Genomic DNA, 26916 nt, shown 5'->3' with positions numbered 1-26916 from the left:
TCATTCGCCTCCGTCCTTTTTTCAATGACGTACGACTTGCATTTACTGGGGAATATCCGATTTGACCGCTTACATGGCAGACGCTAATGCACGTATCCAAATCATATCGGATTTATTACCACATTTGAGTGAGGCCTGAATCCGGTCTGAGGATATCGGAATTCATGTGTTTTTTTACTGCTTACACGTTCACGTCATATCCGATCTGTGCCACATGAGAGGAAAAAAATCGGAATTGGGTCACTTGAACCATGCAGTGTAGGCAATGGGGCCATAGAGTGTGTCCGAATCCACTTTTGCTAATTTAATGACGGAAAAACTGTCGGTGTGCCAGGTGCACATAAAAGGGTCTCTTAATGAGTAATGGGTGTGTTTTGGCCGTAATGCGCAATAAACCAGTCTCATCTCCCATTTCCTTTAAACGTGAGTTGTGCTCACACCATGGTGGATTCGGTATTTATATAACGGAATATGGAAAAACTCCAAATCGAGGAAGAAAAAGCTTCTCTATCGAGAAAAGTTTTAACCTTGTGCAGAACAAGCCGTATTCCGCCATTTTTATATTTATGTACACAATAATCTTTTACATTTTAATCCTCGTATTTTTTATATTTAAAAATGTTTGTGTGCTTCTGTGCTGTGTGTGTAATAAAAGAGTGTATCCGTTTTGTGCACCCGCCTACATGCTAGTATCACTAAAGGGTCCTGCACACTGTGCGATTTTTCAAAATCCTTTGCGAATGTCCCTTGTCAGACTGTACGAACATGATCGCCATGTCACACTGTAAGATCTCAGTTGAAATTAATGTCAGACTGCACGATAGTGAAGGCGCGCTAAAAACGGACGCACGCAAGAAATCTCACCCGGAGTTTATATCATCAATGAATGACGCGTTCAGTGACAGTGAGCTGCATTACACGCGGGACTGAAATGCTGGCTACAAAGAAATCTCTAGCACTCGTTTTGGTCATAGTTTGTCTTGAAAAACGGAGATATTTGACTGTCATCGTAGGAGAAGTCACACTGCAGGATTCTGTGCCAAATCTTCTGACACTGCCAGAATTTCGTCTGAGGTAAAATTTGATCGCAGCGCTCATTAATCGGCTGCCGGTGAACATGTCAAACTAACGACCAAAGACGTCAGATTTTAGCCTAGGATCTGAGGAATCTTTTAGGATTTCCTAAATTTGTCTCAGACGGCCAAATCGTGGCCAAAATCGCACAATGTGCACCCGGCTTTACGTGCCATTTAAATAACACAAAAATACTGCTCTATTGACTTTAGACCAGGTTTTTGTTGGTCAATGGCGTTTTCAGTTCCTCAAAATAGCAACAAGCCAACAATGCGCCTGAACACACCCTGTTTTCAGAACAGCACGCTCGTGGGCACACAAATGGACGCAAATGCATTTGCTTTTTAAACAACATTTTTCATGTTCATGCAGGACATGAAAATGATAACTGTGCATCGCTCCTGGTATTGCGCCAGGTGTATGGTAGGGCCCTTATTACGTCTGATCTAAAGGATCACAATGGGTTTCAGCTGGTGCCGAATAATACATTATTTGGATAATTTCACATTATTTGAATAACACTGGAAGAGACCACACCTCCGAGACAATATGCTTAAGAAATACATTTAATAAATAGTATTAACTTACCCTCATCAAGGGCAGACTTTATATTTAGTCAATGAAAAGCTTTGAAAAATATTATTTTAATCATATCTGACATATATGATGCAATTAAATTTCATATATTATCTTTTATACATATGGTTTTTAATTTGGTTAGGTAACTGTAAACCGTTTGCAGGTTTTAGGTAGATAGAAAAATCAACATTATCTCAATGCCAGGGATGGACATATCTGAGAATCAAAGAAATGTGTCACAGTACAGATACACCACCACCACCATCATATGATATTCCCAATTTTTCCTTTTTTTTGTGTACAGAAACAGTGAGGATCTCGATAAAACTGGCCCTTAATAACATCACTCAAGCGTTAGCTTGAAGAGAAAGTTCAGTGACCTCTTAATATGTCTTGGTTAATTGGCACCTGAAAATGGTGGTATCACCATAGTCTTGTTTTTGTTGTGCATGCTAGATAGTGCACACATCGCTGTCTCTCACTTCCCTTTACAAAGACATGTTTACAATACATAACATCTCTCTGAAATTAAAAAAATAGTTTTCATTGACAATACCAAAAAACACTGTGCTGTTCCCTACCTCATAAACTGCTGAAATTTGCACATGCTGTGGTAACACTAAGCACCCCTGAGCCCTGGCTAATCACCGAAGACCTTCCCACTGCAATTTCCTATGGCGCGGTCGCCCGCTCTTATCCTTCGCCATGTTAAGGCAAGGATTGTGCTTGTTGCTTTGCAAGTGATTCCAGTATTTCATGAGTTCATTGGGCTGGAACTGGTGAGAGGTGATCAGGTGACTGTATTTGCAGCTGGAGTACGACACTCTCCAGTGGTTGAAGAGAAACTCGTTAGGCGGCGGCACTGGATCGATCCGCAGTTTCGCCAGGCAGATTCCCACATACACATCCTCGAGGTGAAGGCGACGGATGCTCAACGAGGCATTGTAGATTTTCGCAGCCATGTCCCCCGAGAATACGTAGCCCGTCCCGGAGCAAAAGATGGGGTATCTCTCGCTGGAATACAGCTCTGGTGGCATGTACCATTTACTGTCCTTGTTGCGGTTGGGAGCGTAGCCTCTCATTAGGTAGCCTGTGAAGTAATTCTGTCGAGGCGCCATGCTTGGCTTTAGCAGCTTTTGGATGAGATATTCTGTGTTGACAAACATGTCACTGTCCGTCTTCATGACATAACGGGCGTGCGGGCAATAGCGAGCAACCCAGCTCATGCCCATTAGTGTCTTGATGGTAAGGTTGTAATAGGTGTCCGAGAAGTCCTGCTGGATGATGTCATGGTGCTGCAAGCTCTCCTCGTCAATAGAGCTCTGAGGATACGCATTAGGAATCCTTCCCAGCAGAAAGAGCCGCACGAACCCATAACCCATGGCTACGCTCTCGTTGCCCCAGGTCTGTCTGATGGCGTTCCTTGCCTCCAACTGCCTTGGCTCGGCAGCAATTAGCAAAACCAGGAAGGGACTGCTTTCATTGCACTTGTAGGGCTCATTAAGCAGCCAGTGATGAGGCTGGGCTGCCAGACGGCCTCCCACTCCCATTTCCCTGTGCAGGCTCTTGGTGTTGCTATTGGTGTTCGAGTTGTTGCTGCTCGGTGATATCTCCAGTCCCACAATCCCCCGGGCGGTAATCTCAGCCTGGTGAGAACTCAAATTGAAGTTAACAGACGGTTTGGGGAGCACATAAGTATTCTCTTTCCAGAGGCTTCGCAGTGAGCTTTGGTTTCCCTTCGCACGGTCCTTGTGGGGGCGCAAACCCCGCATGGTGTAAACCAAAGGGTTGTCTCGCAACCAACTCCGGCCCTGCAGCAAATCCTGGTGGCAGTAGATGAGGAAGAGGGCGAAGAGTGAGGCCAGCGAGAGAAGGCCTGCTACATGTGTGCGGAAGAGTGACCGCTTGACATTCCAGGTCATCTTGATGGGGCAGCAGTGTCGCCGCCGCCACTGCATGATGTAGAGTGGGGCTGCTTAGCAAAGCACGGCGGTCACAACCAATCACATCAAACATGTGTTGCAAACAGCCTGAGGGTTATCTGAGCTGGCAGATGGGTGTGTTCAGGGCCGCAGGTGGACCTACGAGGGGGATGACAAACTGTTCATGAGAGTTGCAGGAATGCGTTTCTCTGACCCTCCCCAGTGACAGACGGTCATGCTTTGGGGCAGTTTCCTTCTGAAGGACGACTGCTTCCTCAGACTGATGTCTCTGTGATCTAAGATAGAGAAGAGAAAAAACAATTAATAACACTGGGTGCTGTCGCATGGATAAAGTACAATGGATGGCAGAAGATCTTAAATTAAATTGATAGTTTTGGTAATGTTGGCAAGTGACATTAATTGCAAATACATTTGTGATTTTATGACAGCACAAACCTTCCCTCTACAGCAGGGACATTATGATTTTCAGTCACCCACATTTGCTGTGCATGGCAACACTGTGGGGGAGATTGCTAACAGGGGTCTCTGCATATCATGAGCTAACCTTTACTGCCCTGCATGAGAGTTTAAATTGCAGGTTTGCACAACATGGCATTCAGTGTGAACACTGCTGCCTCTGAGGCCCTCTAAGCCACCTCCCCACCCAGATGCACTCTAACAGCGAGAGAGAGGAAGCATCCGTCAAAATGAATTTTCAGGCTCCAGCAAGCAGTGTTGCAGGATCCGCAGCCAGGAGCTGGGAGTGATAACAGCCCTCACCCCTTATTCACCCTCCACCTTAAACTTATCAACACTGCACCAGAGGGATAGGCCTCCCTGCTAGCAATTTCCTCTCTTAGCCATTGCCTTCTCACACTGGGGGTTATTAGATTCTAGAACCTCTGCCCAGTAATGGTGAACAAAAATAGAAAAATATTATTACAAAGGCAAAGCAGAGGTCTTGGTTTTGAAAGTCGTGTTTTGTTCAGGCTTATTTTTAGAGCTGATGCTTAAAGGTTATTTCTATTCTCTTGCGATATGGCCAATAAATGATCATGATAACATTTTTCATATCAGTCAATATTAATCACTATCTTAATGAATGCAAAATCTAAGTTTAAAGGTTAATTTTTACTCTTAAGTGAAAGTTGTAGAAACCAGACGGTTTCTTTGTTAATTTTCCTTAACAAAATACATATCTTGGGTGATCATTTTCAAATCATGAAACAGGTTTGTGTCTGACTTTGATGATGCATATCTTCTACAGTTTGCAGTGCAGGCTGCAATATTAATAATGTTAATAATTGATAATAGTAGTAACAGTAGTCTCTTGTTAATGCAAATTTGACAGTAGCTTGAGTTACAATGCAAATATACATTAATGTTCATTAACATAAACAGTAACATCTGTAAAAATTGTGACAACCTCATTTTTATATGGTAAAAAATATTCTGGCAGTTTGAGTTTATTCAAAGCAACAATTGGTCTTCATAGTAGCTCATGACATTATGCATGTAAAACCATACATATATAGCACCTTATTCTTACACCCCGTGGCACTTCGGACAATGTGTGAAACTTATGGGTGTAACTTATGGGCTTGTCTTCAGTTAAGCTGCAAACAATCAGTAATAGGCTTGGTCTACGAACGCAGTGGGTACAATGATTGATTATGTTACTCAACCCTCAAACGTTAAAAGTACACTTAAAAGTGTAAAAGCATCAACAAGGTACTTCTGACAGACTACGAATAACCACAAAAGCACATGATTCTTTTCCACAGCAATCATTGACAGGTTAAATATCACTGTAGTAATATATATATCTGTATTATGTAACATACGTTGCCTTTATCAAAAAATCTTTATTAACTTCAGCATTGCGTGATAATATTTCAAAGCGATTTGTCATTTTGACACATAATACATTTTATGTACCTGTGAAAGCAAACCTGGAAAGAGACGTGAGGATTTGAGGAGAAAACAAGAGATTCTTTGTGCATTCCAGTGAATTATTAATGGGATACATAGCAAATTAAATCAGGAGAACAGACCACAAATGTGCAGTATATGTTGTCCTTTATCACACAGTTACAGCGGAACGCAAAGGGGAAAAAAAAAAAAAACATGAGGAAAAGAATATAGCAACTGAAAAGAGCTCTTCCCATAGATATTCTTGTTATAACATGACATGTTAAAATACCAAACTTGACATTATTTTCATGATGTCTGAAAATTAAAGGAATTTGGTCCGTGCGGCATGGTTCAAATTAATTTTGTTTCGCTTTTGCCGCATAAACATGTCGCCATTTATCAAACTCTTGGGGCCAGGTTTACTAACAGCTTGCGTTAGCGCAAATCCAAAACATTGTTAAAGACATGCAGTGATAAATCAACACAGAAAGGGATGGACAGTTATTTTTTGCTGCTAATCTTATTATTATATATTGCATATGCATTTGTAGGATTTTCCCTTTGAGGCGCAAAATGTATGGGAGGAGAGTATTTCAATGGATCATGCGAGGTGATTTACTAAGGGTTGCGCTCGTCAGTTTACTGGTGATTGTGGCATTATTTACAGTCCTGAAAAAGCACATCTTAAACCAGACACTAAATGGTAGATTGCTTTGGTCATTTTGGAATTGATCCGGCTCCGTCTGTGTTCTTTAATTTGCCAGAACTTTTCACTCCCATCAGCGCTTTGAAGGAATTGCACTCTCACGCTAATTTGCCTTGTTTAGTAAATCTGGCCCTTGATGTCATTTTATCAAGGAAAATTATATTAGGATAATTATAGTGTTTTATCGCCCAGCCCTAGTTATGTATGTACCCAGAGTTCCTGGAAACCACAATAAATTCCTTGCGTTTTTGTGCACACTTTAGAATACCATGACAAATAAGTAATTGTAAACGAATAAAACAATCTCATTAAATTGTTTGCCTGAATTTTCAGCATCAATTTCTCCAGTCTTAAGTGTCACATGATCCTTTAGAAATCATTCTAATATGATGTATTGGCGCTCAAGAACCATTTAATATTATCATCACTGTTGAAAACAGCGGTGCTGCTTAATATTTTTATGGAAAATTAATGAATATAGGGTATTGTGTGAATATAAGGTCAAAAGGAACACCATTTATTTGAAATATTAAGTTGATAGTCGATACATTTAATTTGCTTCAACAAAAGTATTCATCTCTTTAATAAAAATCGTACTGACCCGAAATGGTAGTGTATACTTAATATTGCTGTTCAAGTAATGTTTATGTAGTTAAAAAAAAAAAAAAACCTTGCAAATTAGTTTTAAACTGGATTTACAACACCCCAAAAAACATGCAAACAAAACCTCATGTAAGATAAACCAAAGCTCCAATAACATTTAGTGATGGCCTGAGGTTGACGATCAACATTGACAATCACTGATTTATTGTTGAAAAAGAAAAAAAAATCAATCCCAATGTACCCTATTTGTGGAGCGTTCCATGCGCCATTATTCTACGTACCACCTTAATGTTTGTCTCTTTGGATTGATGCCTTGTTTTGTTGCAAAAGCTGGATCAGAAGATGATAACCTTCTCAACCAAATGTGCTCACCCAGCGTGGGCAATTACAGTAAGATGGAAAGAGGCTAAGCCTGGCTTTACTTTAAAGGTTAACACACTTCAGAACGGAGCGAATGAAATGCTCCAAAGGTTTCCTTTGTCACCCATTTGATATCCTGTAATGAGAGCCTCACTGGAGAACGCTATGTACTGCACACACTTGCTTTTTGCCAAGCTAACACACACAAGAATAAATAAATATTTATGTATTTGTTAACGACAGGAATTCTTAAAATCAACTGCTTTTGTTTCAGTTTTCATTTCAAGCGGGTACGTAAATTAAGAGCACAATGTGGCCACAGCGGTCAGCAATTACAAGAGCAACATGAGACTATTAGACTTCTAATAGGAAACACCTGCAAACAAACTTATTATGATGGAGATCAGCATAACTCGGCAATCAGTGTACCCTACAATAATAAATGCAGGAGCTTTTTAACCCAAAGCTCCATTTTAGGAATTTTCTAATCAGGTTTTTTTCTCTCATAACCAAAGCTTTGTTTTGCATTTTTTCTGTTGTCTATTCATGGAAATGTTGGTTACATATGTGAAATGTAGCATGCCTCTCTAAAAGGGATTCACATTTAAATTAATAAATTTGAATTGCATATGCAAGTATTTTAATGTGTTTAGTGTGAGCATGCAGATCGAAGCAAAAATCTAAATAGATAAATATTAATCTTAAAACTACTATGTCAAAGCTAATGAAAAACTGATAAAACACCCTTTTAACATTCTGGATGACAAATAATAAATGAAGGGCAATAAACGCAATGCACAATCACAACAAATGCGCACCAGATTCAATAAATCTTCATATGCACTAGTGATTTCTCCCTGGAGAAATTATTAATTTGACATTGAGTGTCCCGTGTGAACACACTTGAGTTCCGCATTTGGATGGCCACTGTTCATGTCTTTGACGGCTGTGGTTATTCTAGGCTACATCTGCCACCACATTTAAATGTTTTCTTGAACTATGTAGCCTATTGTATGCCTTTACTAGGACATTTCCATTTGAAATATAATTGCGTCCAATGCTGGACCTTTTTCAGAAGTTTGTGAATATTCCTTAGAATCTGATGAATCACGAAACTATGTTTTGAGCATCTGTCATCAAACTTGGACTGAGATAAATACCATCCCCCCCAGATTCTGCTAAAAGAGAATTGTGGCCGAATTCAACGCACACACATTACGCAAGCATACATCTTGGCCCGTGCATACTTCAGCAGGTTGTTTCTATTGTTTTTCATCTCATATGGCTTATGTGACGTCTCATCTGCCATGAGAGCAAATAGGTTTGTTGATTCATGCACATGTCACAATCTTCCAGGGTCCCTGATGAACAATGTTACAGTGCTTTTAATGAACTGCCACATAATTGATGCATTGATATTATTAAAAGTCCCCGCTTCAAAAGTGCATAAGTCTTTTTTGCTATAGTATTCACATTTTGTTCTGAAGGTTTTTATTACCTGGGAGACTGGAAGAAAGACTTCAAAGTCCAATCTTTCCTTTAATATATTACCCACAGCTTATAAATGCTTTAGAGCAGAGTAGTAAATCATGGGTGGGTGGTCAGCTTGCTAAAGTCCAGCTCTGTGGTGTTTCCATGCCAGATCTGGGGCACTATTCCAGCTGGTTTACTTTACATTTAATTATTTTATTTGTTAAACTAAGACTAAATGAACATTTAAGAAGCACGTGTGTTTTTTGTTATGTGTTTGACTTCTGGTGTAAACAGTTCTGAAGTAATTTTCTGAAATGTCCTTTAATTATGTGTCCATGCTGTTTACACAACTTAGTGATGAACTGATCCGTTCACTTCCTCAGTATGCACTATGGTGTTTATAAGTAAGATTGGTCCTGTTAAAGGGCAGCAAAGAATAATTAGACGAAGAAAAACAACACCATTTATATTTAGATATCTATATTTTGAGACCTACCTCACTCTGTGACAGAGTGGAAAGATGCGCGCGCCGTCTGTCGACCCGCACCGCGCGCCATCATTTCCTTCACCACTACCAAAAAACCGACGATAAACCACCTCTTCGGTTCCCGCGTGTTACTCACAAGAACTTAACCTCATTCCTTCGTTTTCCATCTTGAATTCGTGGAGCAAAACCCCTCCTTCCATCTGCCAGGAGCTATTGTTGTCTGGCACTGTACACATTAGGCTTTATCTCCCACGAATGTCTGTGGTACTGACAGTGAGACCGCTAACGTTAACGTTACTTCTTCGTCCGTCAACGCGAATGCCTGTAATTTCTTCAGCGGAAGGAGGGAAGGGATAATTTAAAAAAGAAAAGAAACGAACTTCAACGGTCACATTCTACGCCGCGCGTGTGCAGTCGTTGTGAGGTATGTCCATTGAAGTAACGGGAGGAAAAACAGCGAGTAGGGTGGCTCTTCCTGTCTGAATAACGGCTGCAAGAGGCCTCTCCGTGCCTAGTGTAACGGAACACGACCCCGAAGTGCAGGAGAAAACAGCGAAGCCTGTCCTCTTCCAAATGATGTGTGGGGTGGGATAGTGGGAGGGAAAGCAGCTGTTGAAATGACGCCGCTCCGCTGCTGACTGACTGACTGACTGAGCCCCTGCGACGTCACTGTGACTGCCTACTTAGGGGAGAATCCCACGTGATCCGTTTAGAAACACTCCCACTCCCCCAAACCTACACAGACCCCCAGATCTTCCTCAGTGAAAGAATGAATATAACTCGCCAAGGGTCTACGGTTTGGCTGGTTAGCTTCTGCAATTAGCCCCTGCTGGTAGATATTGTAACTACACCATTATGGGGCAATAAGGATCTGTCTTCATCGGCGACCCTCGAAAAAAAAGCCGTTTCTTCTGACATTTTATATTGCTATAACATTTAAAATTTAATACATGTCTGCAAGTGAAACTACCAGCGCGTTTTTTCGGCCCATTGCTGCTGTCTTTTATTTTTCATTCTCACAGGATTGATTGCAACATCCTTTTACTTTTAAAGCCGGTCGTTATTACTGTAAAAACCTTGCTCTCACTTATATTAAAGGGATAGTTCTGTCCCAAAATTAAAATTACCCCATGATTTACTCACCCAGGTGTATATGACATTCTTCTTTCATAGGAACACAATCTTTTTTATATATATATATATATATATATATAACAAAGATTGTGTTCGTATGAAAGAAGAATGTCATATACACCTGGGTGAGTAAATCATGGGGTAATTTTAAGGGATACAACAATACAGTTAGTCCACAGTTCAATACCTCGGTTTTTAACCACAGTTTTTCGGTTCGTTTTTCTATTCTTAGGCGACAGGAACCGAGAACATGTTTTTATTGCAATACTCTTTGTATCTTTGTAATACTCATATGATTGGATATTTGCTCATATCAGTGCGTAGACTCACAGGGACACTCAAAAAAAGCCGAAATAAACAGAGGAATATTTCAAACGGAGGGAAATGGAAATTAATTAAATGCAAAACTAAAGAAAAAAAAAAAAAATTCAACAGCGCATATTGAACCGTGAATGCCGTACCGAAAGGTTTAATATTATATTGAGTATTGTCGACATCCCTAATATAAAACATTTCCTGGCTAATCCATGCATTATAATGGCAGTGAATAGGCAGATTTCTTGTGACGTCATTGTCTATGTTTGTCGCGTTGCATCATGGGAGTCGTGTGGCAAGAAACACCGCCAGATACCTGTAATTTGATTGTTTTGCACGTTTGGGGGAGGATGGTTCACTCTTGCTGTGTGGTCGATTGTACGGTTCGTTGGGGGCCTGATAAAACGTCTTTTCAAATTCCCTCCGAAAATGATAGCGGAAAACGAAAGAAATGGTTGCGTGCAATTAGGCGATTGAACCAGGACGCTCCGAAGAAAGCCTGGATTCCTCCAGCTTCTGATCGAGTTTGTGAGGCACATTTTGTTCATGGTACGTCTTAGTGACTATGTATTTATAGAAGATTGAATAAAAAATAAATAAAACTGAGTCAAAATCAACCGAGTCATGTTTACGCGTTCTGATTCAGGTGTCCCAAACCGCAATCCACAGCACCCAGATTATGTTCCTCACATCAAAGTGGGCTATTATGGATCGCAAAACTTAAAAGCAAAAGAAAAGGCTGTTCAGCGATATGAACGGAGGATCAATAGGCAACACTTAACACAATTGAATTGGTACAACAGTCACTGCATTTTCAATAAATAAGTAAATAAGAACACTGAACAATGAAGACTTAACCGGCTTTGCCGTCGCAGTGAGCAGTGATTATTTGGAGATGCGGGAGATGCCAGGTCTAACCTCTGCTTTGAACACGATCCCTGATTTCTGTTTGTCAGAAAAGATCGGCAAAACTTAGCGAGAAACTAAATAACCATAGGCCTCCAGACTTTTGAAAGCCTTTAATCTTTCATGAGTGAAGGGTCCAGGGGTTTCTATTAATATAAAGATCTCCCCAGCAGATTGGTGGCCAAGACACGGGTGAGTCGGACCAACGTTTTTTGTCATCCCATATCTCATATGGGCTTTGAATAACTTCAATTTTGTCACCAATAAAAATGTTGAGCTTCTCTCCAAACCTCCTACAGTCTTCAGATGTTACAGTGCTTATATATTGTGGATTTCACCCGCTAACTCTCTTGAAAGTGCTCGTCGCGTCTTTACAGCCCGCCATACTGTTTGTTTTGTTGCCACACAACCACTCGCGCATGCGTACAAAGATGTCAACAAAGATCCTTCTGTAGCAGTTCAAAATTTGAAGAACAAAAAAGTGTATGCATCCATTATAGAAGTATGTCTGGGGGTTAATAAATGCATTCTGAAGCGTATCGATGCGTTTGTGTAAAGAAAAATATCCATATTTAACATGTTATAAAGTAAAATAACTAGCTTCTGGGGGACCGCCTTCTGTATTCAACTTACAGAGAAAAAAAGAGTAACTGGTCTGACCATGAAGTCATATGTAATAGTATTTAACAAGTATAAGGTCTCTATTGAACAGGCGTTTCTAGATTTGTGGGTGTGTTCAAACCATGCAATGAAAACCATATCCAGCGCATGGTCAGCATTATGTTGTTAACAGCTGCCACTATTATGGTCAGGTAGGCAACGTGCTCCAATTCCTGCCAGCAAACAGGAATTGGAGCACGTCGCCTACCTGACCATCTGGGTTTTTGTTATTATTATTATATATATATATATATATAATTTTAGAAACTTTGGGAACTAGACCACAGCTAACTGATCTATCCTACAGCCCAAGTAACATTAGCATTATTAGCAGTATATTAACGGTAACTTACCTCAGGTTTTTTGGTTGGTTGCCAGGTGTGTGTCAACCGTGAAGTAATGTCAGCTGTTGACCAGGATCAACTGTCACATCAGCAGTCGGTCTCATTGCAACGGCGTTCTGTGTTGCTATCTAGCTAGGCCGTCTGAAACATAGTTCGTAGTTTAGCCTAGCCTACCGACTGTGTGGCACAGTGACTTGATAGACAGCCAAAGGCAGCGTGTGTTGCCGTTACGAGTGTCAGAAGCCATGTGCAAATATGTTCTGTTTGTGCTTGATTTTCTGTTTTAGATGCTCTATACACAGCAGATCGGGACAGCCACTGTCACCTAATTTACTTTTGCCCAAACTGTGCAAAAGTGGCTGGCCTGTGCCAGACCGGGCAAGAGGGACTGGACAACAAACCAGTCAGACGTCAGGGGACCATGAACTGTAAGGCTAAAGAGGACAAATAATGAAATAAGAGGCCGATAAAATAAATGTGTTTTTACCTTATATAGTGTGGTGTGGTCAGTGTTTTAGACTAGGTTATAGGCATACAAGCCTTCAAATGTTCCATCACCTTTTAACATCCTGGCTTTAGATAAAGCAGGATATTCATTATAAGCTATATTCAATTCAGGGCATTGCATTTTCGTATGCCTAGCAATGATTTTCTATGGCTTAATACTGATTGAAATTCCAGTAAAATGACATTGATGCTTAGCTCAGTTGAAATTTCAACATTGTTTCAATATTCCTGAAAATTAAAATACCATTGAAATTCCGTTGATCAATGAACAGAATTTCAAAGTTGTTTCAATATTAAAACAAGGTGCAAAATGATGTAGAATAAAAGTCGGAGTCTGATGCTAATTCAGTGACTTAATGTTAACAATGTCATGTTGATTTAATATAGTTTCAATGTTTGCTATCAGGAAAGAGCCAGGATTTTTTTTAATATATCTCCAATTACATTCATCTGAAAGAAGAAAGTCATATACACCTAGATACATTTTTTCTATTTGCATGCATATTCTTCAGTTGCAGTGTGTTGAGCTCTCTCGGCCACTGTATTAATAATAATAATCATTTATAATTTGTAAAAATATGTATAAAACATTTGGCCAGGAAGAGATTTATGTACGATTATTGGATTAAAATACAGCTTGAACAATGTTACATATTTTGTTGAGTACTTACATTCTCCCAAATGTTTCCAAGAATGTTTAAACCTAAAGAAATAAGTTGTTTCAAACGGGACACGGATTGTGTCCGTGTGCATCGCCTATCAATGACATCTTACTAGTGTTACCCTCATTATGGGTTAATTTTGTAGAAACCATGGAAACGGCAAACGTATTTTATTATAGTATGTGTTTTATTAGACAGGTGAGCAACTGTTTGGATACATTCAACGACAGAAAACGGATATAGCTCAACACAATTAGTCGTATTGTTTAAATCCTGTTTTCTTCATTTAACACAAGTACCATGCTTTGCCATGCCTAATATCGATCTAGCTTACTGCAGAGTGTAACGTCTCATAATAGCCGCCGAACGAACGCACAGAGTAGTATTATAACATAAATTTCAACACACTCAAATAAAACAGCACTGTGTACACATGACCTGAAAAATAAATAAAAGCGCCAGGAAATTCAGGCACCATCAAGCTACACTTTGTTTTGAATATGCGACCAGCAGAAAAATGACATATTGAGGCTTAAAAGTCTTGATATTATAAGGTTTACCATGCCAGTTGCTCAGTTAATGCAAACAATAAAGGTATGAAGGAGGTACTGCTCAAGGTTCAGTTGACTGAACAAAAATTGGAACACATTGCCCCGACTGCTCTGTGACAACTTAGCCCCAATTCCATCACTTGAGTTCTCATCCATTGTCTATAAACCTGCAACACATTTCACATTTTCAAAGGTGTCTTATTTCACCCATTTCTAATTATCCAATCCAGGGGGAAATACACTAAAGGCCGACTTGCCCTGTGTCAGCACTGCTGCAGACTGTTGTGAATAGTATGTAAGGTATCACTGTGGTTTCAAAGCCTCAGTGAGACTGAATAATTAATAGAAGCTTTCACGTTGACAGAAGTACTTTGGGAGCCATTAGCTCAGGTACCTGACCAGCGTGAGCATATAAGTCAGAAAGAGGTGATTCTGGAGAGATTGATTTTCCCACAAACTGATTGATCAGCAGTCTGTGAGTTAATAACATCATATGTCTGGAATAGGATTTCCTAATATTAAGTACCAAAAGTCTTTGAATCACTGAAAGACGTTTTTAGGTATAGGAGTTTGCTTATACCTAAAAAGCACTCTAAGATGGTCAAAAAAATAAACATAAACTGAGGTATTGAACTTTTATTTTGAGTAATACTGCATTCCTTGGCCACAGTGTATCATTCCAGTTCAGATTTCACTCCATTCGCTTGGGTTGTGTTCTCCAGCTCTGTTCCAAACCTAATGAGCTGCCTCGCTGCCTACATAAACAGCTACTTTTTAAGGAAGCATCCTAATGGAACTGAAAATTGGCTTTCTTAACGCGTGTTCTTGGTGTTATTCTGATCAATTAACTGTTGCATGCGTTTGTAGTGCGTAATCAAAATATAAATACTCGCTCGCCCTCTGAAATGCCACACAAATAGCACTCTGCATGGGAGACGCGACTCACACGGCGAGTTTCAAATAGCATGCATTTCTATGCAGGGCACTTGGAAGGAATAACAATCGCGGTAGCTACAGTTGTAGCTTCTTTACAAACTGTAGTGCTGAGTGTTGCCACTAAATTCTATCTATATTTACACATCATATCTGCTCCTTGTCAGATGCTTGGTATTCAAGGTCAATTCTGTCTCCATGTGTGTTACCTGAAATGAAACCCATGACCTTGGCGTAGCTGGCGCCACGCTAAGTTAAGCTACTGTTCTAAAATAAACCTACTTCAAAAGGCCTTTAGAAATGAAAGCTTTTATAGGGTTCAGCGGATGGACACATCACTCCCAAGCATGCTAAAATGCTTCACAGTCTCACCGTGATAGGTAGGGGAGACAGGGTATAGATGTAACACGGGGATAGTTGTAACATTACCAATTCCATGAATCACATAAGATAGAAGTCATATGACAGTTGCAGGCTTCCTTTAGGATCCCACATGGAGGTTTTCCAGTCTGTGTTGCTATTTCTCGTGCAGCGTCAGCAGAAAATCTGAGGTAAGAAAGTAAAAAATAAATAAAAAGATACTATTTTGTTTAGTACTTACTGTATACTGCTGTAGATAATGTTGTATGAGTTATATCAGGTCAAAGTGTAGTTTCTCCAGTAGAGAATGGTGTGTCGACCTCCAGCTAATATCAAAGCATCATGCTAATACAACTAGCTAAACAATGGGTGACAGTGGCAGGGAAGGTTGTAACATGTTTTGAAACAACCATCATCTTGCATACAACTAATACAAATTTTTTGATTTTAATAATTCTACACAATGCCTCCTCTTGCAAATTACAACCTTTGCCCTTACAAACTACCATCAACCATTCATCATCTCACAAAGTCTTTGATATAATTGGATACATTTAAATTGTTGCAGTTTGTAGTAGACACATGTGGGTACTTTGCCTAAAAGTTTCAGATGTGCAGATCAACAAAGGGGTAGTTTTAGGTGCTGAAGAAAAAAGCGTTAAAATCATACCTGGTCTCCCGCTTGGAATATACCAGTTCTGAACCCATTGTTGATTCAAATTCATGTTGCTGAGCTTACAAACTATTTTATCACTGTATCTGTTTAGAGTGTTAGGTTGAAGGCCAGAACACATACACACACACAAAACGGAAATGAGTTTGCATTTCCTATTCCAAAAGTCCCATGTCCAAAATTAAATGTTTTTTTTTGTGTTGGTTAAATGCCTAAAATAAATGTCTGCGGTGAACACAACAAGTGACTAAATTAGACTAAAGAGGTTGTAAGGGGCATTAACCATCATACTTTCACATCAACCGTCTGCTTTCACAGCCTTGTTGTGTTTATCATCACACTCTTGCAAACCAATCTAACAAATCTCTCTTTTTTTCAGTTGAGGCGCTTTTCTTGCTATGATACACTCTAAAAACTCCAATTAATAAAATGTTGGAAGAGCAAAAAAAAATATGTTGAACTAATTTTCTTACTTGTGCTTAGTTAAGAAGACTAATTATATTAAGTCTGCAGAAATATATTTGAAAAACATTAAATTAATTGATATTTTCAAATCCAGTTAACATTTAGAATTGCAAATGTTGACTGGACTAAAAAACGCAAATCCAGTCAACATTTTATAAAAGTATAGGATATGGCCAACACAATATTTTACTATTGTAACCTCAACTATATGGCGGTTTAAGAATGTCGACTAAATAGACTACGCCACCCCCACTTCCATGGGATAGGGGACCCTCATAATATTTATAACAGGTCGTTCAATTAAATGAACTAGAAGCCAGGGTATAAAAGGTCAACTTTTATTAGTTGCTCACAATTTTTCATTGATACCACTTGGGTTCACAGCACGGTTCTCAAATAAATAAAAAAACACAGCAAACAAAGAAATGAAACTCCACCAAACACAGAACACAAAAAAAGAAATGCCAAAGTGCCGTTCACCACAAATTAGGAATACCAAAATTAATAATATATCTAGTGCTCAAACACAGTAAAATAAAGTTGCGTTGCTCAAATTACAAAAAAACAAATGACAATAACAAAAAAATAACTCAAACTGTAATCATGAAACTGGATAAACCACATGGGAGAAAACACACCAATCCAAAACAAATGAACCCAAAAGCAAAATCCTTCACAAAACAAATAAACATCAAATATAAAGATCTCCAATACGGTTATAAACCAGTAAAAAAACGTTACAACATAAATACAAAAGGACAAATAAACACCCAACAACAAAACGCAAATGAATCAAATGAATCTCAAATATTAGTGGGAAAAGAAAACGGTGGCTGCTAGACCAAAAGGAGGGATGTAAGACCTCCTTAATATATGCTGTGGTTTACTTTGTTGACTGAGACACAGTCTCACTGAAGGCAAAAGAATGGGTTGTAACCAAGCCTGCAGTCTCCCTCTCATTTACTGAAGCTTTCGCGCCTCGATCGCCCCCCCGGTGACCGGTCCCAGTATAGCCGCCCCTCTGTGTTTTCTAATGGACGCGAGGCAAACTAAATAATAAAATTACACTTCAAATATTTTCCCCGCAAAGTTAGTTTATGTCACTGAAGGCAGTTATCATCACGATGATTTCATTTCAAGAGTTCGTTTTTAAAATAAGTTTAGTTTGAGTTAGTTATCTGACGCTTTAAAAACAGGGGGTGTGACGTCATGATTGACAGCTGAGACTGACGTCTTCTCTGAGTGAAGTTGTCACTGAGGCACTAACGGACTTTTTTCGGAATTTTTGGGAGCAGATTGGTGCTTTAGCTTTAATTTCTACATTTCCATAACTGTTTATTTCACACCAACATAATTAATTGTTCTGCATCTGTGAGAGTGTGGGCGGGCTTTTGAAATCGCAGCTGTACTTCCTGCTCTACTTCCTGCTCTCTACTGCGCAACTCCGGTCCCGAAATCGCTACTGCGCAGACTCGGTCCCAAGATGTCAGCGCCGTGCACCCCCGCCTGAAAGCTTCAAATATGGCAAGCGGAAACGGATGATGTCGAGTCGTCCATATTTTTTTACGGTCTATGGTTGTAACGCAGTCGATTCCGTATGAACCTCTGTGCACGCTGTTACTCTCATAACAATCGTTAAATAGCTGAAACCAATGCAGTGTTGCCCGCACAGCGCGTTCAGATCAACAGGTCATCAGCACGGGAATAATCCTAAAACAACATTGTGTACATTTAACACTAATGTGTCTCCTATACTCCCGCATAAATATAAAAGACATCGACTCACGTTGAATTGTCAAAAGCATCAGAATATACGCACGGTCATTAGGTAGCTGAAGCCAACACGGTGTTGCACGCACAGCGCGTTCAGATCAACAGGTTATCAGCACAGGCACTGGCGTAGGAACCGGGGGGGGACGGGGGGGACGTGTCCCCCTCAATATTGGAAAATGCTGCATGTGTCCCACCCAAAAATTAGCCTACGCAGGGACAAAAACTGTAACATTTGGAACTTTATTTTGAAAGTGCAACAAAGAAGATATTCGGTTTTGCCAGTCAAACCCAGAGTGATTTCATGCTATGTTTGAATAATTACCATTCGCAAATCAGCAGCTTCATAACGCACGCGCGTTGCTACGGTTACGCGCCTGGCCCGACCAGTGTTTGTTTATCGGTCTGGCTGTAGATAGTATGGAGCACTACATTTTTGACATACTATTCTTGGATAACATGATATATTAACAATCAAGCAGAAAGCATGACACCAGTGCAAAAAAAAAAAGTGTGCGACTGACCAAAAAGCCTTGAATGCTTCATAAATATCATATCTGACTACATATGACATTGGCGTCTACTGTAATAGCTGTATGTCTAATGTGATTTACTTGTTATGTATTTGCTTGTAATCAGAAATAATCTACTGTAGAGGTAACTTATTGTGGCTGCGTTTACACTTGGCATTATGCGATCACCGTGATGCGATCAAGCAGATCACTTTACATTTGTTCACGTCAAGTGGAAGCCATCTGGAGTAACTGATCGGATTTGTGTTTCCCGCAAAAATTAATGGCAGTGCATCACTGGATTTTTGTGAAGCATTAGCATTCATATACAATCAATCTCAATTAGGGTACTTAATCTACAAGTTTAAGTTTCCCAACTTTAATCTTATATTATGAAACAAAGATACGTGTTATTCCAAAGCATTGTATAATTGAAAGGCGAATACGCACGCATTTGGCTACTGTACAGAAAACGGCATTACAAAGTCAAAGGGTTAGTTCACACAAAAATTTGAATCCTGTCATTATTACTCACCCTCATGTCGTTCCAAACCCGTAAGACCCTTGGTCATCTTCGGACACAATTTTAAGATATTTACAGGTTTGGATCGACATGATCGAGGGTGAGATAATGACAGGATTTTCAGTTTTGGGTGAACTACCTTTTAAGGAAGATGTTTCCCCACTTTGAAGACAGAAATGGGAGATAATTTATAATAACAACAAAAACATATACATTGAGATAATGTTGCACAATTAAAATAAAAGATGATAACGGCATAACGCATAAAGATAACGCAGCCTTTCTTAACCGGAAGTTAAGTTTGAGCCACAAACACGCGCACGCGCAGTAACGTTTGTTTATGTCGCTGCCGTTCGGAGCATCTGATTGGTAGACATTACACTAGGAAGATACAAATACGTTGGTGCGCACTCGACTTTGTATGAGGTAAATTAGTCTCAGTCAAGCGGTTTAAATTAGCAAGCTTTTAAAAATTGAATTATGTATACGAGGCATATGACATTAAATCAATAATGGAATTTTGTATGGCACTTATGCTATGCTTTGGAAAAGGTTATAAATAACGTTACGTTAGATAGCTAACGTTAGCCATATAGATATATAGCTGGCAATCGATTTCTCTGTGTTAACCTTAGCAAAAGTATAACGTTAACTTAGTTATATACAACATATTTTACACAAGGACAGGACAACATCATAACCTATCATTTACCAAGCCTACATTTACATTTAAAAAAGTATATAATGTGTCATCAGGAGAAGGCTGGTACAATCAGGGAAGAGGCAGGTGATAAGGAGTGACAGGTGGAGGGTGTGAGGTGAGGTCTTAAAAGGAATTAATGATGAATATGTGAAATTTTCCAGATACAGAAGAGCCCAAGATAAACATAAATGATCATAAATAAGTCCCATATTTGTCTGCAATATCATATAGGCTACAATTGTTAATTTATTGGGAGAACCATGATGCAGCCATGGAAGAGACAAAAGGAGAGGCAGGTGGCACAGCAGGGTGTGAGGTGAGGTTTTAAAATGTATTCATAATTGTAATGGATTAAGGCCATCCTTAAAAATATTTTGGTTTGCAGTAACAGTAAAAAAAAAAAAAAAAAAAGGGTCGGTAGGTAGGTCAATTTTTTTTTTTTTTCAAATTTTAATGTAAAAAAAAAAAAAGTACATTTTTGGTGATGGTGATTACGTAGGTATGAATTTAAACTGACTGGGTCTTCAAGCCGTGCCTTCGGGCGCATAGGTTAATTGCAGGCTATATAGACCACAGACAAATTGAAATATTTGTCAAAAACATGTTTATTGCATAAATTTCAGGTGCATTCTTTAAGAAAAGGTTCCAACCACCGCTAGCTGTCATTTACTCACAGCTGTCAACCCTCCCTTTTTTCCGGGTTTCTCACGTATTTTAGCTCTTTTCCTGTTTTAGTATTTTCCAGTGATATGTATTGTATATGATATGTATATGTATTCGTATTTTTGCGCTTGATTGTGTTAACTCAGAACACGCTACTATCTGTGTCTCTGAAGTGGCTTGCACTTGTTGCTAAACCAACGCATATGGTGATATAGACTAGTGTATTTGAATATTAAAAAGATTTTTTTTATTTTTATGAATTCAATTAATTAAGCAGCTATAACCTACTCTTTACTGGTAAATATTCCAATAAACAAACATCACAGACAATGGCAGAGCATTTTTTTCAGACATTATTTTATTTTTGTAATATTATGTATTGTCTCTTTTTTTGAAGAGACACTGCCCCTCTTTCCTCGTTCTTGACAGCCTACATTTAGAATAATAGCTTTGATTAACAATAATGATGAAAAAGGTTTAAAAATCGTGATTGTTTGGATTGTTTTTCCTGCCGTCGAGCCACAGCCGTTCACTAAATCAGTGTTTCCCAACCTTTTTTCAGTCAAAGATCAATCCTTTTTAAAATTACAAAAGCTATTCAATCAAGAGTTGTGAGTGATATCCTTATCTTTTGTTTGACAGACAGCAGAAGGCTACTGCCCCTTTAAGACGTAATACAGGGATATGCTCGTCTTTCTCGACTGTATACAGTTCACTTAAGGCATCAGACTATGTCTGCTTGGATACTCATCAAGATCGACATGTTGACATACTTTTTGTGTGAGTTTGTCCGTTGAAGCGCAAGACTTGAAGAACTCAATATTTGCGCGCTGTGAGACGTGCGCGCGCTTTTGTACCAGCGCACTGAGCGCAGAGAGACAGCTTCGTTCTCACGCCCGTTTCACACATACTCCGTCTGCAGTGCGTGTGCATTGCGTATTTTTTTCCGTACCCATGTTAACGGATGACAGCTTTCACACTGCACACGGATGCGGTCCGTCAGTCCGTTCCAGGAGCGTTGCGTCTGCAGCAGTACACAGATCGTTTTCGTACCGAGTCTATTTTTTGCTGCGCTGCGCTGCGTTGCGTTGCTGCATTAAAGTGATAGAACATTGTTCGCATTAAAATAAACATGTACTGACGCGAAAATCTATTAATTTCGACACGGATGCATATCATTTAAAATATACTCTTGTTTCAAAGTCAACACATGGCTTTTTTTCTCAAGTAAAGCAACAAAACGACACCTTACCTGGCATTTAGGTAAAAAATGTGCCATAGCTAATGGAGAGCACTCGTACTTTCTTGGAGGTGAAATGCAAAGTTATTTTTGACCTGCAGGATTTATTTTCAAAGGGTTTAAAAACGAAAGAAAAGACGAGAGTCGGCTGTTTTTGAATAGACTATTGTAAGTTTCTAATTTAAAATGTTTATGATTTTAGGCTATAACCACAGCCTTTTGTGTGAGCTAAATCTAAAGTATATTTATATATAAATATGAATTAATCAGCAACAACTTCTGGATTTTAAATAAAAAATCATTAATAAATGCTGTGTTTGTGGTATGTAAAAGCGGATCAGTTGCGGACTGCAAACGCAGCATATGCGAAAGGACTACAGGGTGTGGGGCTCCTGCAACGCATACGCAACGCAACACGCACCGCACACGCACCGCAGACGGAGTATGTGTGAAACGCTGAAACGGGCGTCACACTGCAGAGTTCTCATTCGCGTCTTCTGGCGAATATACTGGGTGATGACGGCGAAATGACTGGTCATACGGCAGCACTCGCATGCATTGAACACAGTTTACAAAGATAGACCGTTTTGCCCACGTTTTTCTTTTATTATCGCTGTTGTAGTGTAGCCTGTCTCTGATGGAGCCAGCACGTGTATCCATCGACAGAACTTTACATAAAGCATTAATTTTCAAGTTACAACCAGTGCCACCGCTCCCACCACGCGCTGCGGTCGAGCACACGCTAACCATTGACAACGATATTTCAGACTGACAGAGACAAGATAAACGGCTTTTCCGCCATTTGTTACTGTTTTGTACACGTTGTTATATTAATTATAATTCAAATTCTGTTTTATTGGCCACAATATAGTAATGATGAATGTTGAGAGGGGCACTTTTGATTAATTTTCAAAAAGGGCAAGGGTTCAAAACCCCAAAGCCCTCCCCTCTGCAGTGCACTTGCCTGTGTGTAACGTGTCCATGGTCCTGACTCCTGTCACACAATGCGGCGAAATCTCCGACAGGGCTTTAATAGTCTAGGTAAGGTTACAGTGAATGCGAGAATGAGCCGAAACGAACGCACGTGCAGTCCATAGTGTGACATCCGTTAACCTTAGTGTAAACATAGATGACGTCACGGGTTTTTGTAGCCTTCGTATGTGTAGACCCAGGCAATTTATATATTTATAATATTTACTAAAATATATTCATATTATTTTATTACTTTTGTATTAGATGTTTGAAGAGTAAAAAAAAAAAATTGGTCGGTCTTAATGCAAATTTACAACCGGCAAGTCGGTCGGACTAAAAGGAAAAAATAATAATTTGAGTCGACCCTTAATTGACAGAGTCGGTCGGGTTACGGCAAACAAGAATATTTTTAAGGATGGCCTAAATGCACGGATGGCGGTTGAGTTGCTGCCTGTTCAATGTCAATTCCTCAAATCAATAAACAGAAATATTACAATATGCTTAGCTTCTCATAAGCCTTGAGTCCACTTAATAATTGTTTTCAAGCACCTATTCAAGCTCTTTGACTTTAGTAGCAGGGACTCTGACTTCCAACTGACTAAATGTTAACATACATAGTACATTTAACCCTTGTGCATCAATTTTAAAAAGATTTATGTCATAAAACTGCCATAAAACATGTAATATTGAGAGCACAAACTTAAGTGTGGTCTTATTTTAAAGAAGACCTGTGGCAGATTATTGTTGAAGCCAAACTAAAAGTTTTAAAAGTGAAAAAAAAAGTTATAGATTTAAGTTTATGATATTATTTACGAATAATATTTTGTATAAAACATATTTTCTATGAAACAGCATTTTAAACAGTAAACTCTAAAACTAAAAAGCCATAAAAGTTGTGTTCCAAATTTGAGGTTGATATCTCAAAAATTATCTTTGTCAGTTTGTTTGGGTGCAGTGCCAAAGTTTCCCCATTAGATGTCAGCAAAACTCCACTGATACGAAAATGTTATTGATATAGATAATAATGATAGATACAATTTAATAGTTTTAGTTCCAAGTGCTTGTTTCCAAAGCCGTATGTGACTTTTGTATTTTTGGGGGGTTACGAATCAAATATTTGCCTTTTAAAGTGCTACTTTCCTTTCTGCCTGCAATTACAGGAGGGGTTTGTACACTTTTATGTTTCCCAACTTCAATATTTGTGTAATAATAAACAGATGATAAATGGATGATTTTGTTTATTTATTTGCTGTTTGTGATTCTATACATTTTGTACCACGTCACTATACTGTTACTATTATGGTGGTGGGATGGACATTGATTCATAGTGGCGAAAATGTCCCCCCCAATGTACAGGAATAATCCTAAAACAACACGGTGCGTTCAACACTAATGCATTCTCTTATTAGAGTAGACTCCATAGATAAAATTACATTTACTCACACCACGTCGTTAAAGGCAGCAGTCAAAAAGCAGTTTCTCCAACGCACCAGTAATGGAGGGGGAGAAAACCACACACACACACACTCGTTCGAGGGAAGAGCGAGAACAGACGTGGCTTCACAATGACCGCGAGAATTTAAGCTCGCTGGCGTCATCCCATCACCTGCCCCCCTTAAAGGCATAGCGTACTCATTCCGGTTACACTATGGTAAATATATTTTTGTTTGTGCTGTTGAAATGGGCTGTTAGAAACATTTGATAAAATAGCCTATATAAGAACAATATTTGTGAAATTAGATATTATATAGTATTTTCGATGTTTTGTTTATTATGGTAGGCCCTATCTGTATTATAATGAGAAGATGGATTCTACAACACTTACATATTACATATTTAATATACATATATAATTCATGAACATATGTAGTTAACTGTGGCATTTAATCTGCCTAATTTTAATGAATACGTACAAGAGCTTGTTTGACTACGCGAAAGGATCTGTATTGCTCGTTTGATTTCGCGGAATCATCTCTGGAGTGCTTTGATCCGCGGAAGGATACAGATCATAGGACTTCGCGAGTTTCACCGAGAGAGAGGCAGCTGCAGCAATTTTGAGGATGCAGTTCACGCGTCAGGTAAGTGTTAATGATTAAACTGCAGACAAATATGTCGAACATATTAAGCTTGTGTGGATATTTAACGTTAGAAGTGAAGTAAGAAGTAAATTAGAAGTAAATATATCCAAGGGAAATAGGGATTATTTAGGCCTAAGTGATGTCTACGTCAAGTTCACTCGTCGAATAAATGATTTGCGTTACGTTAATGTGGTCTTTAACCATGTTTAAGTAATAATACATAATTTTGTTTTAAACTATAATACTATATAATGTATTTTAGATTTAATCTCAGCGTGTTGTGTGCTATTTTTGTGTCAGACAAACTTTCTCTCATTAACTATAACGTTAGGCCAAGGTGCTGTGGTGATTTTTATACGTGCAAATTTACTGAAACATGTCAAACGTGTAACTTAATGTAGGCTAAATCATGTACGCTATTTAGGGTGTGGTTGTGTTTTTTTTTCGCGTTACAACTTTTGAAATTGTCCCGTAAATTAAGGGAACAACATAACCATGAATACTATGATAAAATGGCGCTCATTTCATCGTCCTCACAAGTGGGACGAATTCTAAACTTTAGTTTAGTCACACATGGAAGTAAATTCTTAATATTGATAAAATGTATAAAGAATATAATTTTTTATTTAATTATTGTTAATTTTTCTCTTTCTTTCTCCAACAGGGTGTGACCAAGATATCCACCATTGATGCTTTGTCGTTGCAAAGTTTCTCATCCAAGCCAGTCAGTTCTTCTTAAAGGGATAGTTAACCCAAAATGAAAATTCTGTCATTTACCCCCATGTTGTTCCAAACCTGTATGAGTTTCTTTGTTCTGCTGAGCACAAAATAAGATATTTGAAAGAATGTTTGTAACCAAGCAGATGTAGCAACCAATCACTACCATAGTAGGGGGGAAAATACTATGGTAGTAAATGGTTGCTCCATCTGCTTTGTTACAAACATTCTTCCAAATATCTTATTTTGTGTTCAGCAGAACAAAGAAAATTATACAGGATTTGAGCAACATGAGGGCGAATAAATGAGGACAGAATTTTCATTTTTGGTGAACTATCCCTTTTCCAGCTGAAACACTGACAAGAAGCAAGAATGCTCCACTGTATCTACTTTGACTGTGTGTATTTTCAAAACTAAAGGTGCATTAAAGACATTAAAGAAAAGTGACAAGGGTGTTTGGTCATTTTTTTTATTATTTAAAGAAATTTGAAATTAATTCTTATGAAAATGTATTGTGTATGCCAAATTTTATAAATGCAGATGATACAATGTGCTTTAATTTGTTTTTATCCTCACTATAACATGTTGTAACTAGTTCCACCACTGCAATTTCTAGTAACAATTAAAACCATTTTAAAATGAAACCCCTAATTAAAATGTTTTAGTTGAATTAATTATAAAAACAGGTTGAGTAAACGTACATTTTAAAGTTGAAGTCAAGTTTGAGCCAACTAAAAATTATTAATTCAATTAACTTTAAAAATAATTGAGCAAACGTACATTTTAATGTTGAAGTCAAGTTTGTGCCAATTAAAAAATATTAATTCAGGTAACAATTTCTAGAATGAAATTGAGTGAACGTAAAATATTTGTGGAACTAGTTACTAAATAATTTGTTGAAAGCACTAGAAATTTTTTACAGTGTATGGAATATCCACCGAAGTGTTACTATTATCTCATTTCACAGATAGTTTGTTTCTGTATTGATTCGATTTAAAAATGTCGATACAATGTAAAGCATTTGCTCTGGCTCGTTTTAAATTTTTGTATTCATGCTTGTTGTTGTCATCTGTTGACGCTGTACAAGCAGAATGTGGCGGTTGGTTGGTG

At 38.7% G+C, this 26916-nt stretch overlaps 1 protein-coding gene across 2 annotated transcripts; it reads right to left on the bottom strand.

The window, feature by feature from the left end:
- Nucleotides 1–1624: 1624 nt before the first annotated feature.
- Nucleotides 1625–24587, bottom strand: b3galt2 (UDP-Gal:betaGlcNAc beta 1,3-galactosyltransferase, polypeptide 2). Of its 2 annotated transcripts, none has more exons than XM_067416087.1 (2): nt 24455–24587; nt 1625–3871 (listed from the first exon to the last, which is right to left on the bottom strand). In XM_067416087.1, the coding sequence occupies exon 2, from the start codon at nt 3609–3611 to the stop codon at nt 2298–2300; it is 1314 nt and encodes a 437-aa protein (XP_067272188.1). In that variant the 5' UTR covers nt 3612–3871; nt 24455–24587; the 3' UTR covers nt 1625–2297. The 2 variants fall into 2 exon arrangements, with proteins under 2 accessions (XP_067272188.1, XP_067272187.1); XM_067416086.1 differs by lacking the exon at nt 24455–24587 and adding an exon at nt 9128–9846.
- Nucleotides 24588–26916: the final 2329 nt, after the last annotated feature.

Source organism: Pseudorasbora parva, chromosome 14, assembly GCF_024679245.1.
Source record: "Pseudorasbora parva isolate DD20220531a chromosome 14, ASM2467924v1, whole genome shotgun sequence".
Lineage (NCBI taxonomy): Eukaryota > Metazoa > Chordata > Actinopteri > Cypriniformes > Gobionidae > Pseudorasbora > Pseudorasbora parva.
The sequence above is the reverse complement of the archived record's forward strand: the minus strand, read 5'-3'. Positions and strand labels throughout refer to the sequence as shown.